Genomic DNA, 13,631 nt, shown 5'->3' with positions numbered 1-13,631 from the left:
AGGAACCCGACGCAGTGGAGCTGCCGCACCATAACTGTGCGTTACGTCCCATTTAGTGAAGCATACAGCCAATGAAAAGCTTCATGGTCGCTCAACATGTTCGTTTATGCACTGCGTGCATTGGGCTTTATTCTTATAGCAGAGAAGTAATTAATTATGACTGTTTGTGAATTGGGACATTTAAACTTGCTTTATTTATTTTTCTATTCCCATTTAAATTTAGTAGGAGTCGGAGTCGGTTCATTTTTTGCCGACTCCAGGTACCCAAAATTGCCTCCGACTCCTCGACTCCGACTCCACAGCCCTGATGGGATTTAATTAATGTTGTATTGGTTTTTCAGAAGACTTAAGGTTTGCGGATCCAAATTACGTAAAGTTCCCTTATCTGGAATACCCTTGGTCCCGAGCATTCTGAATAATGAGTGCTATACCTGTATATGTTTTGGATGTGCAATCTAAAATATGTTTATTTCTGGTATGGAGCTTTCAGCATTTGCTGTTAGGAATGTACATTATATGACATATTATTTGTTATAGAATATAAGAATATATTTACATTTCTCTGTTATGAAAAATATGTATTTTTTGGTTCATTTTGTAATTTTTGTAAGATGATGGACCATACTTGTATTTTCAAAACAAAAAATACATGCAAATTTGTGTATATTTAGAAAACTTATGTTTTTGAAAAAATAAAATAAAAATGTAGATAGATATACAGTGTTGAAAAGCAGCACAGCAAGTTAAAAAACAAAAAAAAATCCTGGCAGTAAAAGGGTTAATGCAAGAATTTTAATAGTGAACAAAGAAATGCTCTCCCACATGTCTTAAAAACACCTGCAGTCTGCCAGTACAGTTAAACATGGTTTCCTGTAAGCAGTTCAATCCCACCCCCCATTTGTCGACATTGGTTAACATTTTTTAAGCAATATCTTTTTGTAAATATACAATTGGATCCTTCCTTTTGGACACAATAGACAAAGATGTCTTTAGACTTAAGGGCAAAATCACCCAGGGCAGATCTGGTTCTGCCTCTATGCTTAAAAATACTTCTAGTTGTGCCTGCACCTGGAAGAATTGACTCCGCCCAGGTGCTGGACACGCTGCCAGTTTCCTCCAACAAACAAAATACTTGGTGCTTGTTAGTGGATATTGGCTGTGTGTGCCTGCACCCTGACGGATTCAGTGCTTCCGGGTACAGGCACAACTAGAAGTAGTTTTGTGTGTAGTGGTGAATTGTCAATCTGCACTTATCTGAGGGATGGCAATCCACCACGTTCCACTAAGTACAAGTGTACCAAAACTCCAAATATGTTCTTTTTTTTTTCTCTTAAGTCTTCTGTGTGAGAAATTCCAAAACAGTTTCTCATGGTTTTTCTTTAGTGTTTATAGCTCTCTTTTCTTGTATAAAGCAGATACATCACTTAATATAAACTTAAATAAAAACATATAGTAATTAGTAACAGTTTAATTGCAAATTTTGCATTTAGCTCTGAACTGTCTAAAAAGTTCCAGTGACAACTTTACTCCCCCACCTCTAGAAGATGTTTTACTGCTTCCTGATCCATTATTCAGAGTACTTTCAACAATTGGAAACCATGGGGGTTATTTACAAAGGTGGAATTAACTAAAGTGAATTATAGTATTAGTATAGCAATTAATATAATTGGAAAATTATAGAAGAATATAATACATGTAAATTGAATATGTTGCAATTTATAACACTGGACAAAGTGTTTGTCTTCATTAAAGAGAAGTAAACCCCCCTTTTGACTTTACTCCAGCTATTTTTGTCTGTACAGTAATTATTCTGATCCTTTTATATGTTGTAGTGCTTTACGGAGTTCACATCAGTCCCTGCTAGGGTTGCCACTTGGGTAGTATTTGACAAAAAAAAAAAATCAGATAAGAGGCAAGAGAGTTGGTGGCAGTCATAATTGCCCACATTATTTCTGGTTTGTGGAGCTAATTGTTGAGCAGCAGCATTTGTTGGGGGAAGCTGATCTGATCTTGGCTTCAGCTGCGCATGCTCGTGATTGTGAGGCCAGAGCACTTAGATTGCTTATTTTGCATTTCAGGAGAGGGCAGGCGACTGTACAGAGGCATTATTAGTTAAAATAGTATTTGTTTTTGTTTGGGGATAGTTCTCTTTTTCCTTAAAGGAACAGTAACACCAAAAAATGAAAGTGTATAAAAATAATTAATATATTATTTACTATTGCCCTGCACTGGTAAAAGTTGTGTGTTTGCTTCATAAACACTACTACAGTTTATATAAATACCCTGCTGTGTAGCCATGGGGGCAGCCATTTAAATTGAAAAAAGGAGAAAAGGCACAGGTTACTAAGCAGATAACAGATAAGTAGCATGGATTCCCGTTGTATTCTACACAGTTTATCTGTTATCTTCTTATGTAACCTGTGCCTTTTCTCCTTTTTTCAATGTAAATGGCTGCCCCCATGGCTACACAACAGGTATTTCTATTAACTACAGTAGTCTTTCTGAAGCAAACACACAACTTTTACCAGTGCAGGGCAACAGTACATTATATTTTAATTATTTTAAAATATTTTTATTTTTTAGTGTTACTTTTATCACATGCTTTGTAGACAAATCGATCAATAAAGTAAGGGTAGAGTATTTTGGCACAGAGATCTTTGCATCTTACGCATAGGTTATTTGTGTGCCAATCAAACCTTGTGCTCTTCTATCAAGCCAAGATAACAGAGATGCTGATTCGGACTTTACAGCTTGGCCTTTGATTACGCTGCTGCAGTAGTTCTGTTGCAGGCAGCGTTTATTGGAAATAGGGAAAGCCGTGCCAATACACAGCTAAAAATAACTGCACATCTATTTTATTCAAAGTCCTTTTTGGAAAAGATAAAACTTTGATTTTATTTGATAATACAGGTACTGGCAGGGCCAACTTGTTACAAAAATGGTTAATCAAAGAAATATGTTGAAGTTATCAACACCTTTTATTGCTCCCTTTCCCCATACACTTATTCTTTATTACCGTATTTGTTTTCATCCGTCATCCCATGCCCATTTGCTAGAGGCAGATCATTTCTGGAAGTTACTTTGTCACTTTCAATACTAATTCTGACCACAGAGGTTGATGGGCAGTAAATTCTGTAATGATGCAAAAAGGAGAATGAACCTCTTGATCACTGGGGAGCGCCAAATGTTTGGCAGGAAGTGCAGTTTTCTGCTAACAGGAGCACCGACCCAAAGTATTATTTAAGTGATTAAAAAAATTGGGTGCATAACATTTGGCACCCCTAAGTGATTGAAGATTTCCCTCTACGTTAAAAAATGGTTACATTTTACAGTTATACACATGCCATCAGTTTATATCACTTTATTAGTAGCATCATATGTCTTAGCCAACAGTGCCAAGCCTCATAATATTTGACTACTTTTTAGGACACTGGGAAGTTACATGGAAAGATGTCAGTTTGAAAAGGGAAGCTCACGTTAAAAGTATCAGCATTTTACTAATACTAGAAGGGCCAACAATGGGGGGGAGAGGGCACAATTGTGTCGGGCCCCATAAAGTTTTCTTTCCTAAGGGCCCGGTTACACCAAAATATACCCCAACTTCAGCAAAAATCGCTTAGAAAACAACACAATTTTTAATCATTTTAACTATTTATATGAACTGCTTATTATAGACTAACATCCACTGCTTATACTGGGGTCTATTTACTGAATTATATTTTTATATACATCTTCTACATGAACTTTGCAGTAGTGGGAATAACTGGTTATTGGGCCCCACAGCAACATCATTGGGACCCTACGCTTATGCAATTTACACAGCTTATGCAAAAACGTACATTATTTTTAAAGAAACATACGTAAACTACTTATAGAATCCATTGATCCACCAATTAACTGACTTATTAGCACATTAATTATGTTTAATATTTTTTATAAACTAATACTGACTAGTTATTGGCCCTCACAGACTTTGTATCTTCGGCGGATATCAGCTACATGTGCCTGTACACGAGCGTATTTCATTCATTTGGGTGCAGGCACAGGTAGGAGGCGGATGTCGCTATTTTCGGCAAACAATTTTCAGCTTGCCGAAAATATATGCCAGACGCCTTGTCTGACATTAGCCTAACAGCATATAGCTGTTTTTGTACTCCACGCTTGTGTTCATGGGCGGGCCCATATAAATAACTTGTGCGGGGCCCCAAGTTTAAAACTAATTTTAAATATATTAATTTTAAAGAACTAATCATGCCCATTCTCAGCCTCCACCCCCCCCCCCCCCATCATTATGCGCCCTCCCTGTAGGACCTGTTATGTCCAGAATTCTCCTTGTGTGCTAACCTGCTATAAACATACAGAGTTTGCACTGAGTTTAACATGCAATATTCGGTCCATTTTCTGATTCTCTTCTCTCAATTGTATGCTGGAGCATGCGCAGTTGAAGCTGTTTCAGGATGTGGATTCAACTGTGCGAGCTCCTTCAAGATCCATGTCTGCACTCTAACAGAAGAGAATCAAAAGACAGGGAAAAATGGCCCCTTTGAACTTTACTGTGTAAGTCTGCAAATTTTTGGCAGGTCAGGACACAGTAAGACTTCTGAAAAGAACAGATACTCAGGGGAGGAAGCTTGAAGGGGGGACATGGAGGGGGGGCGTGCTAGGGTTAATTTCTCCTTTACAAATTGATCAAATTACTTTTGTAATGTAATAAACCAAAATATTTATTTACTATATTATATTAAGGGGAACTTGAGCTTAAAATGAGTTGTGTCTTTTTATTTGTTGTTTACTTATTATATATGTCTAATCTCTTTATGACCGATAGAATGATGGCACAGATACCTGGATTGCCACATAATCATCATATGACTATACTTTATTTAATTTTGAAATGTTATCTTATTTGCACATTTCTGAGCGCTGAGCAAGCACACTTTTTATTTTCAGCTAAGGCCAATTTCCAAGAATTTTACTTTATTAAATTTAGGGTGTTTACAAAGAAGTTAGTTGAACTGTATAGGGTAGTGCTGTCCAGCTGGTAGTCCGTGGCCCCCCACCTGTCTGGCTGCTGTGACTGCTTACCTGTCTGTAAGATTTAAATGGTATCAGTACTGAGGCCCCTTGCATGGTTCACACCTAAGATTGTTTACCCTTGTATTGTTTAAACATGTAATCCCCTGTGCTGTTCACACCTTTTAATCCCTGCGTTGTTCACCCCCTGCATTGTCCACACCTCATGCTCAGACTTGTAAGCGCCAGCATTTGTTCAGATGTTTACACCTCAGACAGACTGTAGGTGCAGTGCCAGCATTGTGTCACTGTATACTGCCTGTGTGTGTCATACTCTGATGTTAAAATGATTTTGGCAAATATAAGGTATGATGATCCAAATTACTGAATGATCCCTTATATAGAAATCCCAGGTGCCAATCATTCTGGGTAATACATGATACACCTGTATCTTGCACAGAAAAATGTTATGTGCTTCAGGAGCTGGTAACTTCAATGTAGGTGGGATTCTGCCATTAAGTTTTAGTTGGGCTGTAGGGTCCACATATGAACAAATACAATAAGCTATTCACTTAAGTGGGTTTAAACAGGTTCAAATGCAGTTTAGGGCTTTAGCATATAACATGATAGCTTTACTCATATGTTACATGCAAGAAATATTTTGTCCTAGATTTGTCCAGCAGACATAAATAAACACCCCTGGACTTATATACGGAAGAAGGGGGTGGAATGGTGAAGTTTTTTTTGTCCAGTACAGAAGTGCACTCAGGGCCAGATTTTAAATACGTGTGCCCCTCCCCCCAGGCCTATGTGGCCTGCACACAAATACGGCTCTGATTGCACTGAGAAACTTCAGGGTTTATCTACAACTTAAGTCTGCAATTGTTTCTGAAATTGCACTTTTCATCTTCAGGAATAATGATAATGATAAACCTCAAATTGTTACTCAAAGATCCAGCACTGCACAATAGAATTGTTTTCAGATAAGCCATTGTTTCTTCTAATTAAAGTTATTTCCCAAGTCATAGACTTCAAATGTTCTGCTGTTTCTACTTCTATTGGGTGCAGTTCTAAAATCTACCACTAGGTTGATGTGGGAGCATTTTTTTTGCAATGCAATTGATTTATGAATTAGTTTTGATCTGTACAATGTTGAAACCATCTCTAGGCTTCAGGTTTCCTGCTTTTTGATATGGTAATGGGGTTTTTGGTGTGAGGGACTTCACACTGTATTTAATGTTTTGGGGCTAAAGTACCAAGTCCCTCTCCCTGTATTTGTATGTATATCTTTATTTATAAAGCTACTTTTGTAGCAATACTGTATAGTAGAAAAATACATTAATGCAACAGGGGCTTATTAGAAAAAAAGATACATTCAAAGTATGATAAATTCAAATAAATTCAAATGTACAGTTGCAATAAGTTAAGAATCAAATAGAAGGGGATGGAGGTTGATGCCCATAGAGCTTACAATTTAAAATGTAAATGCATCTGCAGTATTTGTAAATTTAATGTATTTATGGTGCCGCTGCCCTCTGCATCTCACTATATAATGTATTTAGGATCACTGTTCTTGGTGGTCACTGTACCGTTATTTACAAGGCTACATCTATATATCCTTTACTTTACAAACTAATTTAGGCTGGTGGCTCATAGCGAGTATTTCCAAAGTGCTTTTTAGCTGGCAGAGAAATGCCCGAAGCCACCCATGCTACTTCCTATTTATATATAGATTCCCACTGACAGCAGTCCAAAGGTGAGTTCCAGATAATAACATAAGAAATGTTTTCTTGTTACCTGCCCATTGTTCTGTTGATAGGCTGCTGTGGTGGAGGGAAGGGAGGGGGGAATTACATCACTTCTGCTAATTCGGCAGCTTATTTTCCCTTGTATGGGGCCCTCTGAAAGGCTTGCCTGACCAATATCAACTTATTGATGTACTTCTTTCTTCATTGACTTTGATTCCTGTCACAGTCATCTGAATGTTGGCCTGATTATGGCCAGCTTAACTTGCAATGCAGCAGTAAAGAGTGACTGAAGTTTATACAAGCACAAATTTAAAGTTTGGGGCATTTGGGAAAGTAAGAAAATGGCTAGCCCCATGTCAATTCAGGATTCTGCTGGAGGAGAAATATTAACTGATTTTGCATTACAGAATCCCTTTAAAGGGGCTGTTCACCTTAAAATTAACCTTTAGAATGATGTAGAGACTGATATTTGCAACTGTTTTTTAGTTAATTAGCTTTTTGTTTATCTGCTTTTCAATTTCAGCAGCTATCTGGTTGCTAGGGCCTTGTTAACCTTAGCAACCAGGCAGTGGTTTAAACGAGAGACTGGAATATTAATAGGAGAGAGAATAAATAGACAGATAAGTAATAAAAAGTAACAATAAAATTGTAGCCTCACAGAGAAATAGTTTTTGGCTGCTGGGGTCCGTGACCCCTATTTGAAAGCTGGAAAGATGTATGCAGGATCTATGTCATACTAAGACATAATTTAAAGGTAAACAACCCCTTTAAGCATGGCTTCTTCTGCAAAGCCCTGACCCACAGACACACGGAGCTACTAGTAGCAGCTACTTATCACAGCTGCAAAATAAAAGAAAAATGCTGATCATTTACTGATAATTGCCTCTGCGTGTGTTTTGGCAATACTCAGTATTGTCAATGGCAGGGTATTTTCTGGCGTGACAAGTAGCTGCTACTAAGTAGCTCAGAGCTCATGTGTCCTACTAGGTTTCCTTCTTCTACTTTTAGGACTTGTTTGAAAATGAAATTTTTTTTTTAGGTCACATTCATATAAAAATATATATAAACTATCAAGCACCACTGATCTAACAAGAACTGTTTGGATAATTTTTTATATATGATTTGCTGCAATTATGTTTGTACAGCAAGCCTTGTTTTTTTCTGGGAAAAGAACTGGGTTAGAGTGAAAAGAAATAGCTTTGTCTCAGGAACAACTAGCCTCTGGCATGGTGTTTTTCTCCAAATACATCCATGGGATCTTTGAATAGATTAATTATGTTACTGAATTGGCCTTTTATGACTTTTAAGATGCATATAGGTTTACCTGTGAGTGTGGGAGGGGTTGAAATACAGCTTTTCTAAACACACCATTCCTTTAGCACCTCCTTGCCACATTTCCTCAATTAAATTGCTGCCTTGTTTTGTCAGGTAGCAAGAGGTCCCCAGATTGTGCCTATTCCTGACAGTAAATATATTTGACATCAGCCTCTGCTCTCTGTTTTTTTCATGATATTGTTGCTACAAACATACAGTACACTCTCCAAATCAGCCCACCAGTTTCAGCACTAGTCAGAGGAGCACAGTGATGTATTCTAGATTGTATGATGCCTTTAATATTAAGATTTTGTAGAAGAAGAAGATCAGTATGCATGTACAGCTGCCCTCTCATTTGGCTCAACAATGACTTAGGCTAAGGCCAAACCCAGTGCTTATTGTACTACATCATGGGCATTACAAAGATTATGTGGAGTAAGCAGCATTGATTGGAATTATCTGCAGATTTTCATAAAGGGGAAAAAATTGCTTGTTCGTTGTTTGTTCAGTGTTTTAAGGTGTTCATTTATTGTTGCAGAAAACCAATATAAGCCATTTGAGAAAGGACTATCCTAGACGCAACATAGATTCTTGTACTTAATTTTATACAGAGCATCTCATACAATGTGTATTTTTAGTGCAAATGACAAACCTTTGCAAGTGTTTTCCTTGTTAATGTATGGGCTTAGAACAGAGGTGGTTGTAATGCTGGAAGCCAGTAAAATTTTGATCATCAGAGTGTGTTTCTGCAACTAAGTACCACAAGCTGAAGATGGCTACCTTTGTATCAATAACTGAGATAACATTTTGGAAAATGTACTATTGAGACGCCATGTCTGAAAGCATATATATTTTTTTTACTTTAACCTTTTCTGTTACACAGAATGCCATTATTATAAATACTTTGCAAGTAAGTAGGATTTTCTGCCCTGTAGTGCTGCCGCTGATTTTATTTTTTATTCACTGACCTTAGTACAGACTTATGGAGCCTATATTTGTGTATTGTGTGTGTATTTAGTAATGGCTAAAGGATATAACAAATGATTATGCACAATGAGTATGGTTTCTAAAAACAGCGTTACCAAGTGGTTAGCTTCAATAGCTTCAGCATTTCAGAATCATTTACTTGTTAAACAAGTTTGTCAAGTTCTTGTTCAGTACTGTAACCAGTGCCGTCCTCTGGGTATTGCTTTGTTAGACACACATTCGCTCACACCTCTTCTGAATTGACTGTAAAGAAGATGGGCTCTATGTCACTCTTTGTATTAAAAATGGTTCTTTATTTCCACAGTATGTCATTACACAGAGGAAATTGTAGACCTATAAGGTTTGAGCCACCCATGCTGGACTTCCATGAGCAGTAAGTAAATGCCTTTTTTTTTATTCAGCTGTTCAGCTCATTTGTCATGCTCAGAATGTATTTGTTTCTAAAGCCCAAGACAGGAACATTGTGAAAAAAATGTGTTGTCTTGAATACCACTACCATCCTTCTGGTTGTAAGCCAACTATTGGAAAACAGGAGAAGCAGTGATTTCTGATTAGACTATGTACACATTATGCTCTCCTTGCAAAAAGAATAAAATATATGTCTCAGTTGTTGAACAAAGTTCTGACTTTATTTGTAATTCCTTTATTTTATTTATTGAGTGAGCAATGTGCCAGAAATGCATGTTTTTAACACTTACAGACACACTTTTGCACATACAAACCCTGGCACAAACACTCCTGTGGACATTCACACTAACAATTCCCTCCATGGAATAATAAACAGTACTTTCACACCTTGTAAACACAGAATTTGGTTTTACTTCCAGCCTGATTTGAACTTTTCACTTTGTAATGACATCTTATATAGAATTTTGTAACAATATTTGCTTATTATACAAATGTCATTATAAAGGCAGAGCCACAATTCAGCAGGATAAAATACAGGCATGGCATCCCTTATTCGGAAACCCATTATCCAGAAAGCTCCAAATTATGGAAAGCCCGTCTCCCATAGACTGCGTTTTAATGAAATTATTCAGAATTTTAAAACTAATTTCCTTTTCCTCTGTAGTAATAAAACAGTACTGTGTAATTGATCCCATCTAAGATATAAATAATCATTATTGGGTACAAAACAATCCTCTTGGGTTTAATTAACGTTTTATTGATTTTTTTAGTAGACTTAAGGTATGGAGATCCAAATTATGGAAAGACCCCTTATCCAGAATACCCTTGGTCCCGAGCATTCTGGATAATGGGTCCTATAACAATACCTGCATAATTGAAGTTGTTATTCCACATCACTGGCTTACTGGTAGGGATAGCTAAAACTTTTTTTTACTTCTGAGTAAAGCTGAAATTAGGAGCAAGGCTCTGGAGCTTGTTTGCTAGTTTAAAATGCTGGCAATTTAAATAGATTTTTTGTGTCTAAATCTAGACAGCTTTCTTTATAGATCCATAGCCCTGGAATAGAAGTTTCTTAATCAGCCTGAAGCTGCAGGAAAGCATGACTCTGGGGCAAGATCTTGCCTAATAGATCCAGTTTTGAGCTCTTAAACGAGCAAGCATAGAAAATCTGTTTACTATCCTGAGCACTTATCTTGTTACAGAGCCTAAAATTAGTCATAAATTAGTACGGTTATGGTTTTAATGTTGCAGTTGTAAAATTGTGTCTTAATTTGGAAATAGAACTTCGTAAGGATATTCCAGTATGAATTCTATTATGTACAAAAGCCCATACACACAAACAAATTCATATTTGCACTTTTACACACAAATGCATCCATACATTACAGACACGAGGAGCTGATATTCATTTACAGGGTAAAGATTTATTTCAGTTAGAGAAGGGGTGGTGTATACAGATTGGTAAGATTTGCTCCATTTGTATGCTATGTATATATTTTAGGTAATGTAACTTTAAAAACCTCGTCCTGTTTTGTAGGCATGACTTTTGCTTGCAACCTTAATGCTAAAAGCTCTCTGTAAATATGTATTCTCAGTGGATGGAAGGTCTTGTAGGATTGGTTTAGCTGCCAGGTGTGTCTTCCACAGACTCGTGATAATGTTGATAATTCTCTTATTATATGCATGAATTTAGAACTTGGGGCTACTGCCTTGGCACAGAGAATTTATTATGTGAAGCAGCAGATTTTTTTAAAGTAAATAATAAGAACAGTCAACACCTCTTAAAAGCTTTTATTGTTTCTAGCTGTCTTAAAGCTAGATTTTAGCAAGGTACAGAAAACTTTGAAAGTTTAAATTAGTATGTATCTGATTTTAATCACTTTCTGCTAAATCCTAAAGGTGGCCATAAACATATATTTTTACAGGGATATTTATTATTATTCTAATACTGAGTCAATTCTTAACATATGAAACCCAAGTTTTGCCATTTCTTAACATATGAAACCCCAAATTTTGCCACATAATAATTTTATAGCTTGATAGACTCGTATTAATACACTTACAAGAAAACATTGTCTGAAATTGTATAAACAGTAGTGAAATGTGCATGCAGTGTTTCACAATGACAGTTACATATTTATTTATTTTTTTAATACAGGTGTCAGGTAGCTGCTATCTTGCCACTTTCCCATTGTTTTGCTGATAGGCTGCTGGGGGGAAATGGGAGGGGGTGATATTACTCCAACTTGCAGCGCAGCAGTAAAGTATGACTGAAGTTTATCAGAGCATAAGTCACATGGCTGTAGCACCCATGGAAATGAAGATGGCTAGCCCCATGTGAAATTTCAAAATGAAACATAAATAAATCAGTATATGCTTTTAAAACTTAAAAAAAAGTTTTCCCGTGATAGTTTATCTTTAAGGGTGAAGACACACAGAGCTACTTAGTAGCAGGTACTTGTTACAGCTACTAAACACTAGAAAATACCCTGCCATAGACAATACTGAGAATTGCCTCTACTAAAACACGCGTAGATTAATTAAAAATACAATTAAAAGTAGACAACCAGCATTGTCTATTTTAGTAGCCATGACAAGTAGCTGCTACTAGTAGCTCTGTGTGTCTTCACCCTAAGAAAAGGTAATTCTGTTAACAAGTACAAGAATTTATTACTATCATTAGCATCTTTTAATAATATGTATTGCCAACATGTTCATACACACACCACAAACATTGTTTGTCATTCACATTTTCCCTGCCCCATTAGAGCATTTTAAGGCCACATTCACACAACACACAAGGGCCAGTTACCTGCCTGTATGTTTTTAGTGTGTAGGAGGAAATGGGAGTACTCAGAGCAAACGCACACTGACACTGTGAGAAGACAGATCTGTGAAGAAAATATATATTAAATGGACAAGCAGCTAGACCGAAATGGGAACAAGAGGAAAGCTGTCTCTACAGCTGGTAATAAATGCAGGACTTTGTACACATTGATAGAAGTAAAATAGAGTATATTGACCTCCAGAATCTTGCATTTCTGTTTTGTTTTGATTATAGTTGGCAGCAGATTTTTACAGAGGCTGATTGTAATAAAATTTGAGAAGTAATGAAGAGCAGGAGACTTATGAATGGAGTAGGTTGTGTGTATGGAGGAGTTTCTAGCAATTTATATGGGGGCACAGGTGAAGAAATAAAAAGTTTAGCTGTTAAGCAGAGGGTTTTTGAAACTCATATACTGTGCTGCTGACACGCACATTATCAGGGCACACTATAGTAATGTAGTTGCCCAGGCAGTGATAATCACATTTCTGTGAGTAAGTGTATACATAAAACAGTGATGACACAGGGCCTGCTTTTCCAGTGTTACGACTGAAGCTGTAGCTTATAAAATACTTGCTTGGGGGGTAAAAGATGTAGACAAAAGATATCGTGATTTAATTCACTAAGGGGATCCTAACAATTTTGCCTTTTAATACCTAGAATTTGATTGCAGTACTAATGTGGTAGGTGCAATTTTAACCTGGCAATTAAGTGACAAGTTTAGCAATACCATAGTTGGTTTTTCTCTTCAGAGTAAAAAGTAACAATTTCTGTTCTCACCTCTAACTGACTATGCAGAGCAGCACTGTACCTCATCAGAAACAAATAATGGCCTTTTTTTTTTTTTTTTTTTTAAGCATAATGCTCATGCAAATGCTGGCCTATGCTAGTTGCTCCACATTGAAGCAGACTAGAGCTTACAACCATTAGAATATTCCATTAGTACCCCTGAGCCAGATAACGGAACCAGGCATCAGTCATAGACAAAATGCTAGTTTGTTTTGTTGACTTATTGTATTCATGGTATTATATTGCACCATCTAGTCTTTTCTCTAGTGAGGAGCCATATGTGAGGTCTCTAAATTTTGAATGTTGTCCTACCACCAACATATAAAATGCAGTCAGGTAGCAATTGTCAGTATAGACCTTCCAGTACAGGTGTGGGACCTGTAATCCAGAATGGTCAGGACCAGGGTTTTTTCAAATAAGTGATCTTTCAGTAAATTAGATCTTTGTACCTTAAGTCCACTAAAAAATAATTTAAATGTTAAACAAACCCAGAAGAATTGTTTTGCCACCAATAAAGATCAATTATGTCTTAGTTTGGATTATTACAG

The 13,631-nt window shown here is 36.8% G+C and overlaps 1 protein-coding gene across 4 annotated transcripts in view; it reads left to right on the top strand.

The window, feature by feature from the left end:
• Window positions 1-13,631, top strand: part of tmem131 (transmembrane protein 131) — a 109,509-nt gene that overhangs the window by 31,028 nt on the left and 64,850 nt on the right. For all 4 annotated transcript variants that reach the window (XM_031895745.1, XM_031895744.1, XM_031895746.1 and 1 more), the window contains 1 exon segment: window positions 9,367-9,435. In XM_031895745.1, the coding sequence (XP_031751605.1) occupies window positions 9,367-9,435 (69 nt within the window).

This window comes from Xenopus tropicalis, chromosome 2 (assembly GCF_000004195.4).
Source record: "Xenopus tropicalis strain Nigerian chromosome 2, UCB_Xtro_10.0, whole genome shotgun sequence".
Taxonomy (NCBI): Eukaryota; Metazoa; Chordata; class Amphibia; order Anura; family Pipidae; genus Xenopus; species Xenopus tropicalis.
This window is presented reverse-complemented; position numbering and strand designations above follow the sequence as displayed.